The sequence below is a fragment of the Archocentrus centrarchus genome, chromosome 13 (genome assembly GCF_007364275.1).
Source record: "Archocentrus centrarchus isolate MPI-CPG fArcCen1 chromosome 13, fArcCen1, whole genome shotgun sequence".
Classification (NCBI taxonomy): domain Eukaryota; kingdom Metazoa; phylum Chordata; class Actinopteri; order Cichliformes; family Cichlidae; genus Archocentrus; species Archocentrus centrarchus.
This window is the reverse complement of record NC_044358.1, coordinates 11035976-11057181: the sequence shown is the minus strand read 5'-3', so window position 1 is coordinate 11057181 and position 21206 is coordinate 11035976. Positions and strand designations below refer to the sequence as shown.

At 44.8% G+C, this 21206-nt stretch overlaps 3 protein-coding genes across 5 annotated transcripts; 2 read left to right on the top strand and 1 right to left on the bottom strand.

Moving 5' to 3' along the window:
- Positions 1 to 497: 497 nt before the first annotated feature.
- On the bottom strand, positions 498 to 4133 carry lipt2 (lipoyl(octanoyl) transferase 2). 2 transcript variants are annotated; one of them, XM_030743477.1, is made up of 4 exons: positions 4052 to 4133; positions 2873 to 3187; positions 2661 to 2790; positions 498 to 1738 (listed from the first exon to the last, which is right to left on the bottom strand). In XM_030743477.1, exons 2-4 carry the CDS (start codon positions 3179 to 3181, stop codon positions 1578 to 1580), a joined length of 600 nt encoding a protein of 199 aa, XP_030599337.1. In that variant the 5' UTR covers positions 3182 to 3187; positions 4052 to 4133; the 3' UTR covers positions 498 to 1577. The 2 variants fall into 2 exon arrangements, with proteins under 2 accessions (XP_030599337.1, XP_030599336.1); XM_030743476.1 differs by having other exon boundaries at positions 510 to 1810; positions 2664 to 2790.
- Positions 4134 to 5047: 914 nt separating this feature from the next.
- Positions 5048 to 13677, top strand: rnf169 (ring finger protein 169). Of its 2 annotated transcripts, XR_004020832.1 has the most exons (7): positions 5048 to 5362; positions 6681 to 6751; positions 7103 to 7189; positions 7289 to 7389; positions 7486 to 7579; positions 9148 to 12985; positions 13147 to 13264. XR_004020832.1 is itself a non-coding variant. In XM_030745075.1 (6 exons), the coding sequence occupies exons 1-6, from the start codon at positions 5068 to 5070 to the stop codon at positions 10267 to 10269; spliced, it is 1770 nt and encodes a 589-aa protein (XP_030600935.1). In that variant the 5' UTR covers positions 5048 to 5067; the 3' UTR covers positions 10270 to 13677. The 2 variants fall into 2 exon arrangements, 1 of the variants encoding a protein (XP_030600935.1); XM_030745075.1 differs by having other exon boundaries at positions 9148 to 13677.
- Positions 13678 to 14691: 1014 nt separating this feature from the next.
- Positions 14692 to 18160, top strand: spcs2 (signal peptidase complex subunit 2). Its single transcript, XM_030745292.1, has 5 exons — positions 14692 to 14739; positions 15810 to 15893; positions 16573 to 16733; positions 17301 to 17435; positions 17789 to 18160. Exons 1-5 carry the CDS (start codon positions 14692 to 14694, stop codon positions 17973 to 17975), a joined length of 615 nt encoding a protein of 204 aa, XP_030601152.1. The 3' UTR covers positions 17976 to 18160.
- Positions 18161 to 21206: the final 3046 nt, after the last annotated feature.

Below are 21206 nucleotides of genomic sequence, written 5' to 3'. Positions count from 1 at the left end.
GGAGTGGTACTATGAGGTCTTTGGGATAAGATGGGGCCTGATGTGAGGGGAAGGATTTTAAATTAAATTCTGGATTTAATAATGATCTCAGTGTTTGTCCAGTAATACTTGTGGGCCCAAAGCTCCAGCTGCAGACTGCTCTAAGTTCTGTTTATCACAGTTTCTTTCTACTCTTGGATCTGTATGATGTCACAGAGAGGGACATACCTAAAATGGTAATCACAGATACAGAAACCCAACAACCTGCTGGTTAAATCTCTGTGAGGGGCAGCCAATCACAACAAAATTTTCTTAGTGGGAGGAGCTAAAGTGGCTTGTTTTGGACAGAGGATGAACTGAGGGGTGCACCAAGGCACAGCATCCAATAAAGAAGGATTATTTTGAACTGTGAATCATGCAAAGCTGCTTTGCGAAAGCCCAAGACAAAAAATATGGTGCTGGAGATGATCAGAAACTAAAGAGATTTTTCTTTCATGCCCTGGCTCTGATCATTGCAGTCAATAGCCAGGAAATCTGTTCTGCTCACATGTTCTGGAATGAAATGTTCTGAAAGCCTTTCACTCACACCGAGTGATGTGTGAGCAACCCCCCACCCCCAGAATCCACACAGAAATCAAACAGAGTTGGATGCTGCTGTTGTGTTTCAGTTTAAAAAAAGAAAAAAAAAGGCTTTGGATGAGTTTTTAAATCAACATCCTGATATTTTACTGCAAACCACTATTTAACAGATCACAGTGAAACTAAAAAAATGCTGATTGATTTATTGCAATTGTACTTATTCATGTGTAAATATGCAAATAAAGTTTGAACTCATTAAATATGCACACATGAACCTAAACATCCAGCAAACAAAATGCAGCGGATTAAACATTTTTTTCCACGTTATGAACCTCAAACCTGGAATGGAACATGGATCTTCTGCAGTCCCATACAACAAATCTCTGCTGGGACATTTTTGGACTTTACAGACTGTCAAACACACCTCCTTTCTCCTTTGTGAAGAACAGTTATAAGCACAAAGTGAGATACTGTCATGCAGGTCCAGATTGGAAAGGTCCACGTCTGGACTCGTCGGGTCTGGACGGGATAAACGGGGACAGTTCACACTGAATCTTGAAACCTTTGTTTCACTCGAGAGGGGTTCTTTGATTCAGCAGAAGGAAAAAACAAGTTTTTATGATGGTATTTGACCAAGTTGTAGTGTCAAATGAGGCACCTCTCCAGTGATTTTTCAGGGTTTTACTACAAATGAGCCAACCATGTATTTAAAATGAGACTGGAGAACAATTTTCAGAAGCTAAAAATACCTATGTTCCATCAGGTTTCAGGTCAGGTCATTAATAATTAATAAATACCTTAGAGCTCATGGGATGAAAACACCTCAGCATATCATTAGAACACAAATATGAGCCAGTCTTCACTCCCAAATTTGGATTCAGCTAAATTCAGGAGGTTTGTGAAGGTATGAATTCAGATCTGGATTTAAAGTCAGATATGTGAAAGACATCTCTGATCTCACAGACCAAACTGAGAATAATGTCTCAGCATGTCTGTCGGCTTTAATGAGCCGGGGCCCGTCAGCCGCGGTCCTGGGCGGCCTCAGTCAGCTGACAGCTGAACTGCTCCGTGAAAGCGTGCAGCAGGTGAGGGATGGTCTCCTCCACGCTGACGTGTCTCTGCAGCTCAGCACTCAGCGACGTCACGCCTTTACCTTCAATCCCACACGGGACAATGTGGCCGAACCACGACAGGTCAGTGCTGCAGTTCAGGGCCAGACCGTGAGACGTGACGTATCGGCCACAGTGGATTCCTGAAAACATGACAGCGGTCATCGGGGGGCGCGAAGATACGGGAAGTTAGAATGAAGCTTAAACAGGACATGCTGAAAGAAAAGGAGCTGGGCTGGATTATTACTGCATGTGGCAGCCATAAAATGAAATAAGAACACATTAAGCTCAATGTCCAGCAGTGGATTAAACATGTAAACTGCAGTTTCTTGCCACACGTTACAAACCTCAGACCTGACCTGGAATATGGACCTTCATAAAATGAAGACATTAAAAACAGAGATGATGTATTAGGCCAAGTGTCCTGTTTACCTTTTATTTTTATGGCCAATCCACTATTATCTATATTCTATGAACCTAGCAGAGCCACATGGTTCCAGCCAAACGCCCTCATTTCACCGACACATTTTTATTTCCGAGTAGAAACAGCAACTTTAATGCTCGTTAAGGCCTCTTAACCAGCAGCTGTTTTGCGATAAAGTGCAGCTCGTTTATAGTGGACCTTATGGTTTCAGCTTTATAAAAGGCTTGGTTCTGGCCCAGGTGAATCTATTATGCTGTGGTTTTACTGAGATCAAACTGGACTGAATGCATCAGCGCTGTGCGATTGTTGGGGTTCTCTGCCTGCTGTTGCTGTTGTGGACCAATGCTACATGAATAAAACTGATACAGCACCCAGTGAGACCAGGAAGGGACACAAACATGTCTTCTTTAGTTTGGACTGAAGTTTGTTTGCATTACTCAGCTGTTCATGTAATTACCTAAAGCAGCAGGCTGGAAAACTCATGTTATTTTAAAAAGCAGCCAGACAGTCAGTGAACACGTAGTATGTGATTCAGGCCGTTAACGTGGAGACTTAGAGCAGTGCGGGCGTACCGATGGCGCAGATCTTCTTGTCTCTGACCCAAACTCCTGTGTGAGGGGACGTTGTAGCATCAATGGCGAACCTGTTGCAGAGCGCGATGACGGTCTGCTCCAGCTGACTGACGTACCACCGCACGCTCTGAGAGAACAGAACATGCATTAAAACACACCCAGCTACAAAACAAACAAACAACACACCTCACATCCACACCAGCCCAAACCTTCTTGAAGCTGCCCAGGTTCAGGACCGGATAGCAGACCAGCTGTCCCGGCCCGTGGAAGGTGATGAGGCCTCCACGGTTTGCACGGTGCACATCGGCCCCCAGCAGGCGGAGTCGGTCCAGCAGGGGCTCGGGATAGGGTTTGTGCCGGATCCCGGTGGTGTAGACCGGCGGGTGTTCACACAGCAGCAGAGTGTGAGCGGGGCCGGACTGGTGCCGGTTCACGTAGACCTGCTGCAGACGCAGAGCCTTCTGGTAGGAGACCAGGCCCAGACGGACCACCTCCACCACTGGCCGGCCGCCCTGCATCCAGGACTGAAACCAGATTAATCCAGACTGTCAGTTACAGCAAGTTTTTCATGCCATCATAAGATCAAATAATCAATAAATGAATCAGAGAAACTGAACCCGTTCTGCTCATTTCCATCTTTATGATTTCATTCTTGGACTCGCTGCAGGAGCCACAGTCTGAAACCAGCCCCACCCCCTAAAAACCTGCTGTCTTCTGACTGCAAACCAAAGGTGGATATTTTTCTAACTCACGTGTTTAAACTGTAAGTTTAAAGTTTGCACTATTGAGGGTGTGGCCTCTTTTACTGACAGGTGGATAATGGCACAGGTGTCTGCTAGGCTTCACCTCAGCAGACTGGAGTCCCTGACTTGGAGCTTCTGGACCGTGCTTGTTCCTGTGTTTTAAAACATGTGCTTACACACAGTTGATGGTTTCACGCTGTCAGGAGCAAAGATCCTTCGTCAGCTGATGTGAAACCAGCAGGACAGCAACTGTGGTGTCACAACAAACGGAACATGTATTTTCGTATCCACAGTCTTCCACTTCCAGAACAAGTCCCTCCAAACTCCAGGTCAGAATCTGCCTGAAAACATCGCTGTTTTGAATTTCCTCTCAGTACGGCAGCGATCCGGTGCTCATAATTTAAAAGTTATGAACAGGAGCTGCTCACGGATCATTCGACCGCATCACTCCTCGGAACAGAACCTCAGACAGCAGAAAACCAGAGCTGGACTTTCAGCTCCGACCCGCTCAAAGCGACCCGCACACCTCCGAATGAGAGCGAATCCCTCCGCGGTGTCTCTGCGCAGTTACTTCATAGGTTTATTCATTTATTAAAACCACCACCTGTCTGACTTGAGCACGCGCCTCTCCCGGGTGCTCCTTACCTGCTCCACGTTCCGCTCTTCTTCTACAGCTGTGAGATCGGTGACGCCTTCCGGTTTTTGCAGCGCTCCAGAGTCGCCACTCGCCAACCGGAACCCAAAACCTTTCTCAATAAAACTATTTGTTATAGTTTTATTCACAGCATGTTTTTCACACACAACTATAACTATTTGTTATAGTTTTATTAGTCTCAAATGAATATCATTACATAGGTTGAAGATTCGGCTTTCTGTTAAGGTAATAAAATCTAAATATGTCAAATATATGCTCTTTTTCATTTGAAAATGAACTTACATTTGGAAAATTACAGCCGGTTTCCCTTTTTGTTTTTTAATTATTATTTTATTATTAATTTTTATACTCCATCGTTATTTTATTAATTACCTGTTTATTGTTATTTTCTATTTATGTTTATTATAAGTACCTCTCTCTTGCATTGTGTTTTTAGTGGAACATCCTTGAAATAACACATCTGCCAGCTTTGTTTTTTATGTCATAATTAAAAACATATTGTAACGTTGTAAACACACTTCCACAGTCGGCGATGTTCACAACAAAGGTCGTCTTTATTTGCAGAAAAACGGCTGCTGTAGGCCACAGCCACGCCAACCACAACTACAACAACGGAACAGCAACACACACACACACAGGCAAGCTCTCGGTCTTTTCTCTCTCTCCATGCTGCCTTCACGAACCTCCCGAACAGTCCGAAATCCCACAACATCAACACGCTCACTAACTAAGAGAATCGCTACAATATATTTTATATACGACCATAAAGTTATTTTCCTTTTTTTTTTTAAAGTTGCACTTTCGAAATAAAATGCAGTGAGTCTATGACCCTACTTTATTTTGAAGCACAGACCTGACGTCAGAGGAGGCTCGCGCCGCTGTATTCCAGCGGCTCAACGGTTGGCGGGCTGCACGCGCGTCCGTTCCACTGAGCTCGCGCTATTTCGCGGCGCAGGGCGGGGTTTGTTTTGAGAGCGGACCGGAGAGAGAACACTCACCAGGGAAGATGGCGACCGCAGGGTCTGCCGAACGGCCCGGGAGACCGGCCAGCGCTGCGGCCGCCGGCACCTCCCGGGCCAGGCTCGTAGCTCGGTGCCGGTCGGGGTCCAGCCCACCGGAATACGAATCCAAGAAGTGTGCGGCGTGCTCGAAGCCCGGCGGCAGCCCCGCCGGCGGACACCTGGCCTGTCCGCTCTGCCTGGCCAGGAGACACTCCGGCAGCGAGGAGCGGCTCCGCGGGAGGAGCGACACCGAGAGTAGCAGCAGTAGGCCGCGCAGGAGGGACTGCGACAGCCGGAGAGGTCGGTGTGCTTCCCGTGGAAACTCCAGCTCACATTTCGCTGTATCAGCACTGCCGCTGGGTGTTTAACAGCAGGAAAACAGCGGGATTTAAAATTATATCAACTTTAATAAAGTTTAATTTGAGCAGGAGCAGGTTTTCAGTATTTTAAAGGTTCAGTGTCTCATACTGTGTAAACTGGAGGGTTAAAATCACCGGTTTCCTTACGGAGTTTTGTATGGAGCTACAGATCAATCACACAGGTCAGCCTGTGGACACAAATCAATCAGAAAACCATGGAAACGACCCCCAGAGGACACGTGACTGTGCTCACAGTGACCTCACTCACCTGAGTCATAGGTATAGGCAGCAGGGTCACATGTCACGTTTCACTGTTCAGGTCTGCAGATGGGGGAATGTGTCCAGACATGTACAGCTGGAGGAGGAGTTCAGTTATTGCAGTACTAGTACTACTGCTTGTACTGCCTGTACTCCCTGTCCTCAGTCATCAGTTACTGACTGGACCTGCCTAGAAATCATTCAGGCACTGGTTTTATAATTCATACTAATAGTGGGTGATATAGCAGGACACAGCAGGAGAGACAAATACTGTAAGTACTGCTTAACCTGTACTGACCACTGAACAGTTGTTCTTAAATAAGAGTGCCTCTGTGAGACTCACTGGCTTCACTTCTCAGTATATTCAAAACTCTGGAGTTTTTTATATTTTTTGGGACCAAGTCAGATGGTGCTGGTGGTGACAGTGATGTTATCGTCACTTTTTGTGCTTAATGTTTTATTTATTGACTAAATACTTAAACTATTAAAGGGAACATTTGACATTTTAAATTTTGGGGCTCTACTAGAGCAGCTTTGCATGATTCACAGTTGAAAATAATCCTTCTTTATCTTATACAGGGCTAATGAGATCACAGGGATCCAACAGTAGAGCAATCAGTGATGAACTGAATGTTTAGAGCACTGGAACAGCAGGTATATGACAGGAAGTGAGGAGAAGTGAATGTTCCTAGCAAATAAATGTACTTTCTTCAATAACTAACCTGTTTAATTTGGATTAAGGCTTAAAGTTTGGGGGCGTGGCCTCTTTTTTTTTTTTTTTTTTTTTTTGCCACAGCGGCATTTATCAGCAGTAGAGGGAGACAGGAAATGGGGGAAAGATACATGGGAAGACACGCGGTCAAACTGGTGACAGGCCGGGATTCGAACCTGTGCCACCCGCACGGCACCGTGGCATATGCCTGCTCCACCACTGAGGAACTGGACCACTGGACTGTGTTTTTTTTTTTTCCTTAAATTTATTTTCTGCTGTGTTTCTTCAGAGTTCTTCGTGTCTCCGGCGCTCATCCCAAAGTCTGCAGACGTTCCTTCGGGCCCAAGTGGGAAACACAAGGTGAGTCGGAGGAAAGCAGGAAAACCACACGAGCAGCAATTGCAGTTTCTTTGTTTTATTCCGGGATCGCCTCGGAGTCATTAAGCTCCTTCACAGCCTCGGACGGCTGAATGTTTGATTGTTCAGAAAGAAAACCGCTCCACTGGCGTTAATAACAGGGCTTCTGTATGTTACAAATATCAAACTGGGAGAGCTTTGGCTTTAATTTGAATAAGTTTTAACTCAGAGCTTCGATGCACCCTAACAGACACTTTATTCTTCTCGTGGAGAGGGGAGAAACAGTGTTTGTGATTTCTGGTCCATTCTGTGTTTTGATGGTCTAAAATGAATATTAAACTCTCTGTGTTTCAGCTGCTGCTGTGTGATGACAGAGATGAGGCGAAGAAGAGGAACTCTCTGATCTGTAAAGACGAGTCAGTCCGTCATGATGACGAGCCGGTGAGTCCGATTACCAGCTCTGGTTCCAGGTGCTTCACTCTGAATGTTTTCATCCTGCAGCAGCTTTCATAAAATAGTTTTTTTTTTCTCTCTTCTCAGGGAGTCCTGTCTGACTCAGAGAACGAGGAGCCAATCAGCAGGAGGATCAGAAACATCTCAGCCTTCATCAGGAAAACCAAAAACTCATCAGCCTTCACTAGGTGAGCATAACCTGTCCTGTCCTATTCTTATTGCAGACAGTGAACTAACCACAGAATACAGGTATGTGACCTCTGACCTCTGTGTTTATTCTTTAGTGGTTGTCAGAGGAGTAGGAGCTGCACTGACCCTGTGGAGGACAGAGGAGGAAAGATGAAGATTGTCACACAGCCTGCAGCCATGGTGGACCAAGTACGTGAGTGGGTCGTGGTCACATGTTCAGTTTCCAGTCAGATATCCACAGATTTCATGAGTTTTGAGTACTCATGACTGTGTCTGTGCGGGGTTCAGAGAAAGGCTGTGTTAGGTAATTGCATGGTTCAGGTCCTGGTTGAGTTAGGTTCAGCCTGCGATGAAAATTACTGATCAGAAGAGTCTTCAGTGTTTACCAGTGTGACTGAGAGAGAGAATCCTTTGTGATCCACATCCTGGGTTCTCAGTGTGAGCTGCCACCATCAGGCAGAGTCCAGCAGTTTAAGAACTCTCTTTAAGCGATAAGGTGACAGAGGTTGCGCTCCAGGACAGTCCATGCTGAGTGATGTTTCTGGCTTTGTTTTGTTTCTGCTGTCGGTTGGTCTGCAACACCACCTGTCAGCTGCCCATAACACACATTGACTCATGGGACTGTAATGACTCATGTGATAGTGGAGTGGGGCCACAACTCACCATACATACCCACAGAGTCATAACTCCCTCCCTCAGACCTGCTTCCATTGATTTTCAGTGCAGTTCTTGTGTCATGTGGCCTACCTCAGCCTTTCCTCTGTTTCCCTTCCTTAAGAATGGCTTACTGACGGCCGCCATTCCAATGAGACCATTTCTGATGAGGCTTCAGTGAACAGTAGATGAATCAGCTGAAGGTCCAGATGCATCTCTCAGCTCCTGTGTCAGAGCTTTGCTGGATTTCTTCCTGTTTCTTAAAGATGTGATTTTCAGATACTGTTCATCTGTTGTAGAGAAATTTTTAGGCGTTACACTTCTTCTGTCCCCCTCCATTGTTCAATTTCCTCATATTTAATAGAAAATAATAACGAAAATTATCTAACAGCTCTTTGGAAATCACCTTGTTGGTGCAAAAATACTATTTTTATGCTGTTAAACTTGTGTTATCTTTGTTGAAAATGCCAAAGTGCCTAAAGATACAGTTTAAAAATGGTTCTTTGCTCAGTTGTGTGTTATGTGCAGACTCAACACTGGTTCATCTCTGAGTTTGGAGCCTTTTTTTATTCCTGAATGATTCACAGGTCAGAGTTCAGAGGCTTAACCAAAAAAAACATTTGTGTGAAAATGGTCAGGTACGAGGACTGGACTGAAAATGAGGGAAAAAGCAGCCAATGTCCAAAGAAGAACTTTGAAGGAGCTTCAGAAAGCTGGAGAACTGTTGCTCAAGAGCACTTTAAAAAATGACAGGAAAATCTGGCTGCTTGGAAGTAAAACATAAAGAAATGAGACTTTTGCACAGTACTGTGTTTACTTTGCATATTTCTAGAAATATCTAAGTCCCAAAACTGAAAATTAAAAAGCCCTACCCAATAAGGACTCAAATATTTGTTTAGCCATGCCTGGAGTAAAAGGTATTTACAGTTTATTGTTTTATCAATAATAAAACAGAAAATAAAAATTAATTCTGTTTCTATCTGCTGTAACATCAGCTGCTCCTGCTTTTGTCCTTTGTTTAAACACCTGTATGTAGCTGCTGGTTTCCATGTAGAAAAGTTCTTGTTGTCACATTTTACTTATGTTCTTCTGTCATCCGTCAGGTTGGTATCAGCCACAGCTACGCAGCAGGAATCCTCCTCTCGTCTGAGAACAGCCGCTCTGTCTCCGCCCCCATCACCGCTCCTGACCGGAGGCTCACCTGGCGAGCTGTCCTGACATCATCTTCCTCGGCTCTCCTGTGCCTGCCTCCCCCCCGTCCGGAGCGCTCCATCAGCCCTGAAAGCAACGACAGTATCTCTGAGGAGCTCAACCACTTCAAGCCCATTGTCTGCTCGCCGTGCACGCCACCCAAACGCCTCCCAGATGGCCGCCTATTGGAGCCCACCATCGTCAAGTCTACGCCCAGGAATCTGACTCGCGGCCTGCAGAAGGCCACCAGCTATGAAGCCAGTCCTGCTGTCCTGCAGAAGTGGAGGCAGATCGAGCTGGACCGCCAGAGCCTCAAAGTGAACTCCAAGGCCACGCTGACGAGTCCTGTCTCTGAGCTATACCACAACAAGGCTAGCGGCGGGGGCGAGGACACAAAAACGCACCAGTCCCCTGCAGGAGATGCAGTGATGTCCATGAACAAGAGGAGGCTGCTGTTCGACTCTCCAGCTGGAGACACAGACAACTTCCAGAAGCAGTCAGTGAAGATTCGGGTGCCTGCAATCCGCTACAGCAGTGAGACGACTTTCAGAGGAGGTTGTGGCTTTGAGCCGCCAGCCGGCACTCCTGAGTCCTGCAGCACGGGGGCGCTGTTCAGTCGGAAACAGTCGTTCTCACCATACACAAAGAACTCCGGTTTCCAGTCATGTAAGTTAATGCCAAAGGACTCGCAAAGTCCTAGGAAGGAGTCCGACAGTAGCATCCATAACCAGACTACCTCAAGGAGGGGCAAGAAGAGGAAACAGAAGACCAAACACCTGGACTCAGGCCGGGATTCAGACCTCAAGAGGAGCCGCCCTGTGAGCCAGGAAGCCTTGGACGAACGGTACATCTGTCAGATCCAGCAGGAGCGTCAGGATCGAGCTCTCGCCCTGAAGCTGCAGAGACAGTTTGACCGCGAGAACCAGAATCGCAGGAGGAGCCCCGACAAGTACTTCCTGCGGTCCTGGATGTCCACTCAGAACCGCAGGAGGCGTGGCCTGAGGAGGTCCAGACGAATCAACAAGAAGCACTAGATGGACAGGAAGGAGCTCGTATATGCAAAGACACAAAAGGCGAAGGTTTAACGAACGTATGAATGTTTTCACTCGTCTAAGAAACGGGTTTATAAATCCTGGAGACGTTTCTTCCAAACACCAGCAGATCACCAAAAAACTAAACTCACTCAGCTGCAGAACAACCCCTGCATTCATCATCAGATTGAACGTCCTGAAACCTGGAAGTGTTTGCAGTTTGATGAGTTAGTACTCTGAGAGCCACAGACAGGCTTGTTCTGAGTATTTTTACAGATTAAATGATGATTGAGACTTTTCTCTTCCGCTGGAACAAGGAAGCCCTTCGAAGGTTCAATGATGATCAAGATGTGGGCAAATAAAATGGTTGGAGACCCCGGGGGCAAAGAGGTGTTCGTGTTGAGCTTCCAGGATGAATGTCAGGAACTGAAGGTTCCTTCTATAGATGTACCGATGTACGAGCTGAACATCTGCTTGGTCCTTTGATTTTGTATATGAAACCCGAATTGACAAAAAAGTTAAAGTATTTTCTATTGCAAAAATAGATGATTGTTATCTGGCTTTGGCTAAAACCTCTTCCTTTATTGACTTTGAGTGTCCCCTGATTGTCAGAACTTTGAAGAAAACTTTCCAAAATTCCACACTCATAACGTGATAGCTCAGGCCTAGGGACACATCTCGTCGTTCATATGTATACATCGCTTTCTACCTGACGCTCACTCCAGGCTCCAGGTGTGTCGGTAACTCTCCACCCTCTCAGTCGGTGACCTGTTGCTGCTCCAGGTTCCTGACATTCATTGATATTTGATGGTCGCTGGTTTCTTTCTGCTTTAGCCCTCAGTGGGTCAACAGGGGTCAGCAGTCAGGGACTCAACAACACATCTTTGCCCCGGGGCTGCTGCAAATTAACAGTTTTATCCTCGTGAGAGCATCCAGACGCTCAGCGGGTTCATCAGTATGCCGAAGAGTTCAAAGTCCAGCTGACCTGCGTGTGTTCAGACTACAGGAGGAACCGGGCTCTGGCCTGGTTCTGACAGTGTTTATCACTCTGATCATTCTATCATAAGGAGGTATTCATGCAGACTTCTTCCAGCAGCTGAGGCTGATGGGACATAAATTTCTCCCAGTACAGCTGCTGGTTTCATCTTTGTCTTCCAGTCTGGACGTCGGAGCCACTGAGGCTCATGGGTACTGCAGTTTTTAGAACCCAGTTGGTTTGGAAGGATTTCTACCTGAACACCGAGGGGATCAGGAGACTCACCTCGTTATTCTCCAGGAGAAAGGAGCCATGTGATTGGACGAGTTTTAATGGCCTGTGATGTCAAAATGTGTTGCTGTGCTCAGACCAAACATGAAGTTTTGTCTCATGTGAGCGTTTATTGACTATTTCACATCCCCTGATTATTCACCCCTAACAGCCAAAGTCCAACCAATCACTGGACTCAAGTTACATTCAGATATTTTACAGGAAGTCCTACGATTTCGGTCCTGTAAATTCTGTTCTGTCTGTATAAATGTTGAGTCATACAGCTTTTGTTGCCCACAGATGCATTAGTAAGCTTGCTGATTGTGGGCGTCGGGAGAATCTAATCATAGTCTTGATAATTATTCATTAACAACAGCCAACTTGCAGTTACTGAACTTTAAAATGTGTTGGATTTCTTTGAAACAGATGAGGGAGGTGGTGGGTTTTCCGTAGGGAAGTCTAGCTGACGGCCAGTCAGCAGCTGGGTTAGATCGAGAGACGAAGGCCGCTGCCACCGTCAGTCATCCTTTGACTTCTTTTCAGAGAGAATTTCCATTATTGGCGTAAGCTGAACCAATCAGTGAGTGAATTCAAAATTCAGTGCTGAGCCCTGGCCCCCTCAGAATCAGCTCTTTTCTTTCTACAACTTTAATATATTTAATGGAGTCGTGCAGACTTTTACCTTCATACTGTGAATATTTTCAGAATTCCAAATTTGGTGTTTTTATATAATTTTCCCATTTTTAATCTATCATAACTTCATAAGTTCATGAAAATTTCAGGGTGTAAAATGCTTTTAAGCTGCCACCAGATCAATTTCACACCCACTGCAGGGTCACAGACTGAGGACTGTAAAATAAATTAAAAAACAGCAATTACAATAGGGCCTTCCCACGCGTCATTCTTGGGCCCTAATAATATGATACTTTATTTTTCACTAAAGCTCAGAAGTTGGGCGGACTTGCATCGCCTGTGACTCAGCTTCGTGTTTGGTCTGAACTCACCTTTAAACTTTAAGTATTATGAAGGAACCACATGGCTTCTGTTTGCGGGTCGGACCATCGCAGCACTTACTGGGAGCTTTTTCAGTGGAGATGATGGAACAGCGATCGATCTGCTTCATCTGTCTGCTGTTTTGTAGCTCCTGATGCACAGAAGCGCTCAGCCTGTTTTCCTTTGAGTGAGCTCCTACAGTGAGATCGCGTCAAAGTCCAGAGGTTTCTGATGAGACATGAATCTGGACTTACTGACTGAGGAAAGTGTCTGAAGTCTAGTTTGTCATCACCTGCAGACGGTGCAGCCGTGTGGTTTCTTAACAAGTAGGTTTTTTTTTTTCCCTCTGAACAGCAGCCCCCTCCTCAGCTCTGTTCATGTTTCACCCCGAATGCGCCGCCACGCTTCGTTCACACTGTACGCAATTCCGAAAATTTGCTCCTGGCAGGCTGAACGAAGCTGAGAGGACGGGTCACTGTGGTCAGTATTATAAAAGCCATACTCACACTATTAGATTGAAGGTTAGCAAAAATAATCTTATGATTAACTCCCAAAGTTTGAGGACTTGACTGATTGATAGATGATGAAAATAATCACAAAAAGTAATAGTAATAAAAGTAATCCATCCATTTTCTTTTCAGGGTTGTGGGGTGACTGGAGCCTATCCCAGCTGTCACAGTGCGAGAGGCAGGGTACACCCTGGACAGGTCACCAGCCTCTTGCAGGGCTATAATATAAGTTCAATAAAATGTATCCAAATAAAAAAAAATATGACTAAAAGACACTAAAATAAATGTGAGGGGATGGACAAACTGAGGAAAGATCCATTAACAGTTTGTGATGCTGCAAATGAAGAAGAACGCTGCTGACTGTCATAAGGACATGTGGGATGGGCTGCTGTAGTTATCCTCACTGCCATAAGGGGGAGCCATAAAAACACCTTCCCCCTGTACAGCTGTTATGGGGGGGGGGGGAATCAGACCAAACAGTTTCTGTATCTGGCTGTAAACATGTTTATTTCTACTGTAAAGTTGTAAAATGTCTCCCTGTGGAGCCTCTGCTGGACATGAACTGCAGCTGTTGTGCTTTGGGTTGATGACTGGGTTAAATGATGAAAATGTCCCTGATGTTTCCCCTCTGATGTGAGTATGGCTCCCCCCCCCCCCCCCCCCCCCCCCCATTCCTGCTTCCTAAATGATTCCTTGTCTTTCTCTTCATCATCATCAGCTGTTAAAGTGTAATTTGAAGTCTTGATGGAGCTTTTTTTTTTTTTTTAACTTTCCATCACTGTTACACACATCTGTTTTTTTTATCCTTCAGTCAATGCAGAGGGTTTTGGTGGGCGGATGAGGTCGGGGGTCACGCTGAGTGCCAAATCAGCAGACAATGTTGATCCTTTATAACTGACTAGTTTTGTATGAGCGACTGCTGGAAGAAAAAGTAAAGGAGTTGAAAAATCTGCCAGCTTGCTTCATGTCTTCTTTTCACTCGGTATTCTAACTGCCAGGTCTCACCGGGACGTCCTGCAGCTCACCAGTGATCTCTGATGGTTAGTCAGAGAAGGAGCAGGGACTACTGGAGTTTCAACAGAACGTGTTCTGTCCAGAAGAAACGCCTGGTTCAAGGTGATGCAGTCAGGTGCTGCTCCCAAATCAAAATTGAGGATGCTGTAAAGCAACTTGTGGTGTTGTGAAGTCCCTGATGCTCACAACTGCAGCAGAAATCAATAAAAATCTAGAAATGGAACATCTGCTGACTTGAGCCCATCTATCAAGAACATAGACAAGCTCCAGAGCACCCTCTGCAGGACAGGGAGTTAGAAAGGCAGGAGAAGGATGAAATCTTTAAACTGACACTTTTTCAAATTAAACTTCCTCCAATTACTCAGAGGTTATCAATATATGTTTATGTAAACTTTAGGAAATAAAAGACCCTAGTAAATTTGTGAAAATTACCAGGGTGCCAGATTTTCTAAATAAAAACCTCCTTTTAATTTTTAGTTTTGTGACGTAAGCGTCAGCAGCAAACGGAAGTTAATTTTTATTTTTAACGTGAGCGCGCACGCCGCCGCCTCGGTTACGTTTGCAGACGAGGTGACGACACACACATCGGGGCGCTCTGATTTCTGTGGGGACCCAATCAGCTGCGTCCAGGTCACAGGAGCCGTGTTTGTAGCGGAAGAGAAGATGGCGGCTGCAGCTGCGGGTAACAGAAAGAGCGGGCTGCTGGAGAAAGTGAGTAAAGTTTGAATGGTGTGGTTAATAGCTGCGGGAGGATCTTTGTCCCGGAGCTCAGCCTGTGGTCACCCGGCCAGAGCGCTCAGCTCGGCTCTGAGCGCTCCGACCGGGTCGCCGAACCCGGCCAGCGGGCTAATGCTAACGAGCTAAAGTGGACACATTTGGAATGAAAATAAAAACAAGATGATGATGTTGGTGGTGGTCAAGCTGCGTGTTTAGCCCCGCTGTGGGAAACTAACGGTTAGAGGTCACAACGCAGCGCTTTGTTAGGTTTCCTGCCTCCAGCTGTTAAAAGCTGCACCAGCCTGCACACCGGAAACAACCAGTTTAGGGAAACTTGCACGTTTAAACGCAGTCAGGTGGAGTCTAATAAAGAAGCTGTGATGCAGATGATCGGCCTCAGGCTTACCTGTGCACGGTCATAGTAACACGTGTCAGGCCGGGAAGCGTGCTTGTACTTGACGCGCTCAGGTGTGCTTCAGGCATGCAGCAGATAAAACCTAAGGCGTGGACGGCTGTCACAGGTGTCCTGCACGCATCGTCACCAGGTGGCGCTGCGCGTGATAGAATCACTTTTCTTTAAATGGAGCACCTTTGTAGATCGCCGTTCTCGTTCTCTTCAGCGGTCGTTCTTGTCCTTCACATTTTTAATGTGCAGCATATCTTTAAGCTTTTTTTTTTTTTTTAATTCACCTTCAACAAACATTTTCACCTTTTTTAAATCGCGTATGTGACACGGATCCTATGTGGGTCAATCATTTGTCCACATCAACAGTATGTTGAGGATCCAGAGTCGATCCCTGAGGAACTCCAAACCTCATTTTAGCTGATAAATATTTGAAGGCTTCAGAAAAGCATCCCTCTCAGTGTGGACATGAAGCTGAGGATCAGGAGTTTTCCACAGCGAGTACTGGAAACCACGCAGCAGCAGATTAGTGACCGACCTCGTGCTGTGGACGGACCATCTCAGACGTTCTCTGTGCTAAAGTTTGAAATCCCTTGGTCAGGAGATGGTTTAACATGTAGATGGAAGCTAGCGAGCTAACTTGGTGTGTTTGATGTTTTAGTGGAGGATCGATGAGAAGCCAGTGAAGATCGATAAATGGGATGGCGCAGCAGTGAAGAACTCTCTGGATGATGCTGCGAAGAAGGTTTGACACATTATTTTCATTCATCTTTTAACAGCAAACAGACGTACAGAAAGGCACAGTGCTTTTTATTAAAATCACAGCTGTTTTTTCACATTTATTCCTTATTTCCAACATCTCCTGTTTTATGGTTCAACTTCTTCTTGTTGATATGTTCCAACAGTTTTCTGTGTTTCAGAGCAGAAACCCACAAATGTGAATAACTCTGGTTTTAATTTTAGAGTAGGATGGTTTCAGTGTTTCGATGTGTAATTTGTGTAGAGGGAAATGTTTTGGGCTGAAATGATTCAGTGTTTTCTTTTTCCAGAATAATTTCCTTGATCAGACTTTAGAGTGGATGACATCATTCCAGCAGGAAAGTTTGAGTCGAAATGATCCTGCATAAAAGTTTAACTTTGTTTTGATGTCTTTTACCGTTTTCACACAGTCAGAGATTCGCACAGTTAAAGTCCAAAACCTCGTGGCCCATTTAAGCTTTGAATGATGTGTGAATATGAGCTCTTCATTTTTAAAAAAAAATTCATTATGATGAGCTTCATCACTGAGGGTTTCATAAATACATATGATGAACAGCTGCTGTTTAAGTCTCTTAGAGGTTTAGCTGAACTGTCTTCACGTTAAGTTTTGAAGGTCTTTGAACTGCAGAAAAATTAAATATCTGCAACCTGCTGCGCCCCTGCAGGTGTTGCTGGAGAAGTACGAGTACTTGGAGAACTTCCAGCTGGTTGACTGCCGCCTGTTAATCTGCACCGTTTCCTGTATCTTCGCCATGCTGGCTCTGGTCTGGGACTACCTGCACCCCTTCCCCGAGTCCCGGCCGGTCCTCGCCTGCTGCGTCATCTCATATCCTTGTGCACAACTCACCTGGACAGATATTACCTGTGTTTAACTACAGCTGTGGCTTTACAAAAAGAAGATAACTGCCTTCTCAAATGTCTCACAGTGTGTTAAATATTGTCACCCTCCTAAAATAATGGCCTAAGTCATTTTTTTCAGGTTTTCAGAAAACACAAAAAAATGAAACAAATATTCAGCTGGGATATTGCGTATCTCAGCTGCCATAGGCCGAGAGGTGGGGTACACCTGGACAGGTCGCCAGCCTGTCACAGGACTAAAAACTCAATTCTGCAACAGATCAAAAAATGTTTCAGTCCGTAAGTTTTAAAAATTATTTGAAATCTAAATTAAAAAAATCAGTGCTCTAAAATATTTTATCACTTTATTAGAAGTTAAATTAAAAAAGGGAAATCTCTAAAAAAAAAACATGAGGAATAAAACCAATGAAGTTTTTAAAAATCAAAGCCTTTGATTTTTAAAAATGTGTAAAACATCAGTGGAAATATGTAAACAGATCAGTGATGATGATGATGATGACGACTGTGTTGGCCTTCCCTGACTCGTCTTCCTCACGTACTTCATCATGATGGGCGTCCTGACGCTGTACACCTCCTACAAAGAGAAGAACATCTTCCTGGTGGCCATGCAGAAGGATCCAGCTGGGATGGATCCAGACCACATCTGGCAGCTGTCCTCCTCCCTCAAACGGTCAGTGAGAGTGTACGGGAATCAAACCAGCAACCCCAAACAAGTCGTACATGCTTAAACTGACTGCAGGTTTTCTTCTTTGATCATCGGATCAGTTATCTGTGATGGATTCAGAATGAACTGATCAGTTTGCAGAGGCTGGAAGCATCTGTAGCTTCAGGGTATTTGTTGCTTCTCTTCGTCTGATTGGATAAAAATGAGTAACTTGGACTGTTGCTTCAGACTTTATTTGGAGCTGATGAAGTTTGTTACATTTTCTTTCCATTTTTTTGGACACAACAAAACTGTTGCGTCACTTAAAGGTTAGTTGATGCTACAGAACCCTTGGTGCTGACTCAATCTGTGTTCTCCAGGTTTGATGACCAGTACACCCTCCGAGTGTCCTTCACCGACGGGAAGTCGAAGAAGCCGAGGGAGATGGAGTTCACCCAGTCTGTGTCGACGTTCTTTGATGAGAACGGGACGCTGGTGATGGACCAGTTTGAAAAGTATGTTTCTAAACTGCACGACGCGTTGGCCACGGACAAGAAGACCAAATAAAAGTCGGGAAGCTGACATCATTACATCACCACATATGACTCTGAGCAAAGGTCTGACTCATCTGTTCGCTCCTCAGAGTTCACTGGTTTCAGCTTGCATCCATCACAGGAAACACTTTCACATTCACAGCATCTGCTCCATGAGAAAAAAATGAATTGTGTCGTATTAAATATGTGAAATCTGCAGTCTGCGCAGTCTTTGTTTTGTTTTTATTTACCACATTAATTTACCATTTGCTGGAAATCTCCGAGATCTGAGAAACCTCTGAGTCAGTCAGCACCTCTCAGCCATGGCTTCTCTGGTGGAAACCTCCAGATAACATTCCTCTGATGTCCAGCAGAAGCTCCAAAAGTGCGTGCAGACTCCCGACTTTGCAGCACAAATGAACATTCTTTTGTGTATATGTTTTATTAAAGCTTAAATTTGGTATTAAAAGGCCAGGTAAGACAGTAAGCTGCTCAGTTTTCCTGCTTGGACTTACTGATGGCTCTGGGTGCTACCTTCTCTTCCTCACATCAGGTTTCAGATACCCATATATAGCCTTCATGATCCACATACCGTCCAGTTCAGTCTCATCTGGACTAGATCAGCCTGTCGGGATGCAATCATGTCGTAACGACTTCTGCCTCAAAACTCCCAAAATAGAGTAAAAGTCCGAATAATCGGGCCCCGCCTCTGAAGTGTCACTTTGAGCTCCGTTTTGCAGCCGGGCTTCAGATTAGGGCAGTGATGGATTCTCTGCAGATAAACTGAAACCAGTGAACTTCACAGAGGACGGAAACCAGAGTCAGATGTTCAGCTTCACTGTAAAGGTTTTATTTTCTTATCACAGGTCGAGCTAAAGCTCGGTCACTCACAGGTGTTCTCAGTGTTCTGTCAGCAGGTTAAAAACATTTCAGCAATTTAAACACATCCAGACCTGACTCGTTTTTCCCAGGTCTAAAAGTATTTAAGTTCAGTGACATGTCAGCAGAGGTGGGAAGTAATGAAGTACAGATACTTTGTTACTGTACTTAAGTAGATTTTTCAGGTATCTGTACTTTACTTTTTCTGACTACTTTTTACTTTTACTCCCTACATTTTTACACAAATATCTGTATTTAATACTTTTTCAAACAGGCTCGTTACTTTATGTTTAACATGTCTGAGAAGTTTTTATTTCCGGTCACTGCACCGCCAAGCGTCAATCAATCTGAACCTAAACAGAGGAATAAGGGACAATCCTACTGGAGTATCCTCCATCACCAGGACTTATTGCATACAAAGAGATTAAAGATGCAAACCCATATAATTCCTGTATCATTTATAGCGCTATAATCAGGGGTTGCAGTGGGCCGGACTGAGTGCCAAAGTCCGTAAGTCATGCTCGTGGTACTTCCAGCATCTTAGCTAGCCCTACTGAAGAGGAGCGAGCATAAATATCAGCAAACACACAAAGTGTGTGCAGTTTGTCACACAGTGTGTCTGCTAGCTAAAAGAAGAGCTGCTGTATTTCAGGGAGAGCAAAGAGAGAGAAGTTCACTCAGAGATGGAGAAAGAGGACAGGAGAGGAAGAAGAGAGGTTAGAGTTAAAGGGAAGGACTGCAAAATAAACTGAAGTATGCTGACTTTGTGTAATTCAAAGATTGTATGAAAATACTGCAGTTTACTGTGTGATAAACAGGTCAGCTTGTTGTACTGTATTTACAGTAAAGCTCTGTGTTGGTGCACAGAGGCTGTGTTCATGGTCAGAGTTACAGGTTACATCAGTGCAGCAGAGATGAGTCTGAATCAAAGCTGCTGATGCTGAGATTCATTCACTGAATCCAACATTTCTACAGCCTGTATGCTGTCAGTGTAGGGGATGGAGATCAGCTCAGAGAGCTGTGAAATACTGGGTTACATCTTTGTGAGTTCAGTTCTTCCACACAGAGCAGTAAACCTCAGAGCAGCAGCAGCAGGTCAGCTGATCACAGCCTGCACACCAACATCATTTACTGCAGCTACAATAGAAAGCTGTGATTCTTCTCCCCATGCAGAGCCACTACAGCTGATCTTAGGGTTCCTCCACCTTCTGAATCCCACTGTAACCCCTGAGGATCCTCATGTTGGTGTTTAGGTGGAGGCACAGTCACCCTCTACTATGGAGGACACAGAGAACAGAGCTGTGTTTAAATTCCCTTTCACAGTTTGTGTCCTACATAACAGATTCAAGCTGAGGGCATTCATTAGGATTAAAATTTAGATTGGAATAACGTTTGTATTCTCATGTATTATTTTATATTATGTTAATGTAACAGGTTTAGTTAGCTTTGCACAAAAATACCTTTACTTTCTTACTTTGAGTACATTTCAGAGCCTGTACTTTTTTACTTTTATTTAAGTAAAGAAGTTGAACCAGTATCAACTTTTATCAAACTTTTATCAAAGTATTTTTTAACACAAGTACTTGTACTTCTGCTTAAGTACAGATTGTCTGTACTTTTGCCACCTCTGCATGTCAGTGGTGGGCGGAGCCTTGTGAAAAGGGTCACATAGGTGGGAAAACGAGCAGCTGATGACGGCTGATGGCTTGAAAATGAAAACACAATTTTTTTTTTTTTTTTTTTGTCAGTCATTTTTACTCTGTGATGTTAGAACCGTTTAAACTTCAGCTTCATCAGCATGTGTCTGTGGGTGACTGCTTACTTACAACAGGAAGTGGACAGAATGTTAATCAGACCTTTATTTTGAAAGTTTTTTTATTCTCAGAGCCTTACTCTGTAAAACAAGTTTATGAAGAATATTAAAGTTGGATCTTGTTACAGAAGCATCTGGATGTTGGACTGTGTTTGTTTCTAAGAGTTTCACCTTGAGTTCAGCTCAGTCAGCTCCCACAGGTTCACCTGCCGCTGAGTTACAAACCAAAGGACGTGCATCTCTGAGGAACTCATGGAGTTCATTCCTCTCGAGCTGTTAAGTCGGCTTTAAATCCAGCTTTGCTTTAACCAGTATAAACGCAGTTCTGCACGAACAGGGTCACCTGATCACCCTCCACCTGCACCTCAGCAGCCTCAGTCTGAGTGCAGCTTTGGTTTGTATGAGGGAGGTGGATCTTGTCCTTATTTTCTTCCCACGTGATGATGTTTGTGTTGCAGTACTGCAGCACAACCAGCAGATGGAGCACTCAAACTGCCATTAGCTTCCAAAGGGAGCAGCTGTGCTTCCTTCAGACCACTGAGCTCTCCTTCAGTGTAAAAGATCATCAGAGTT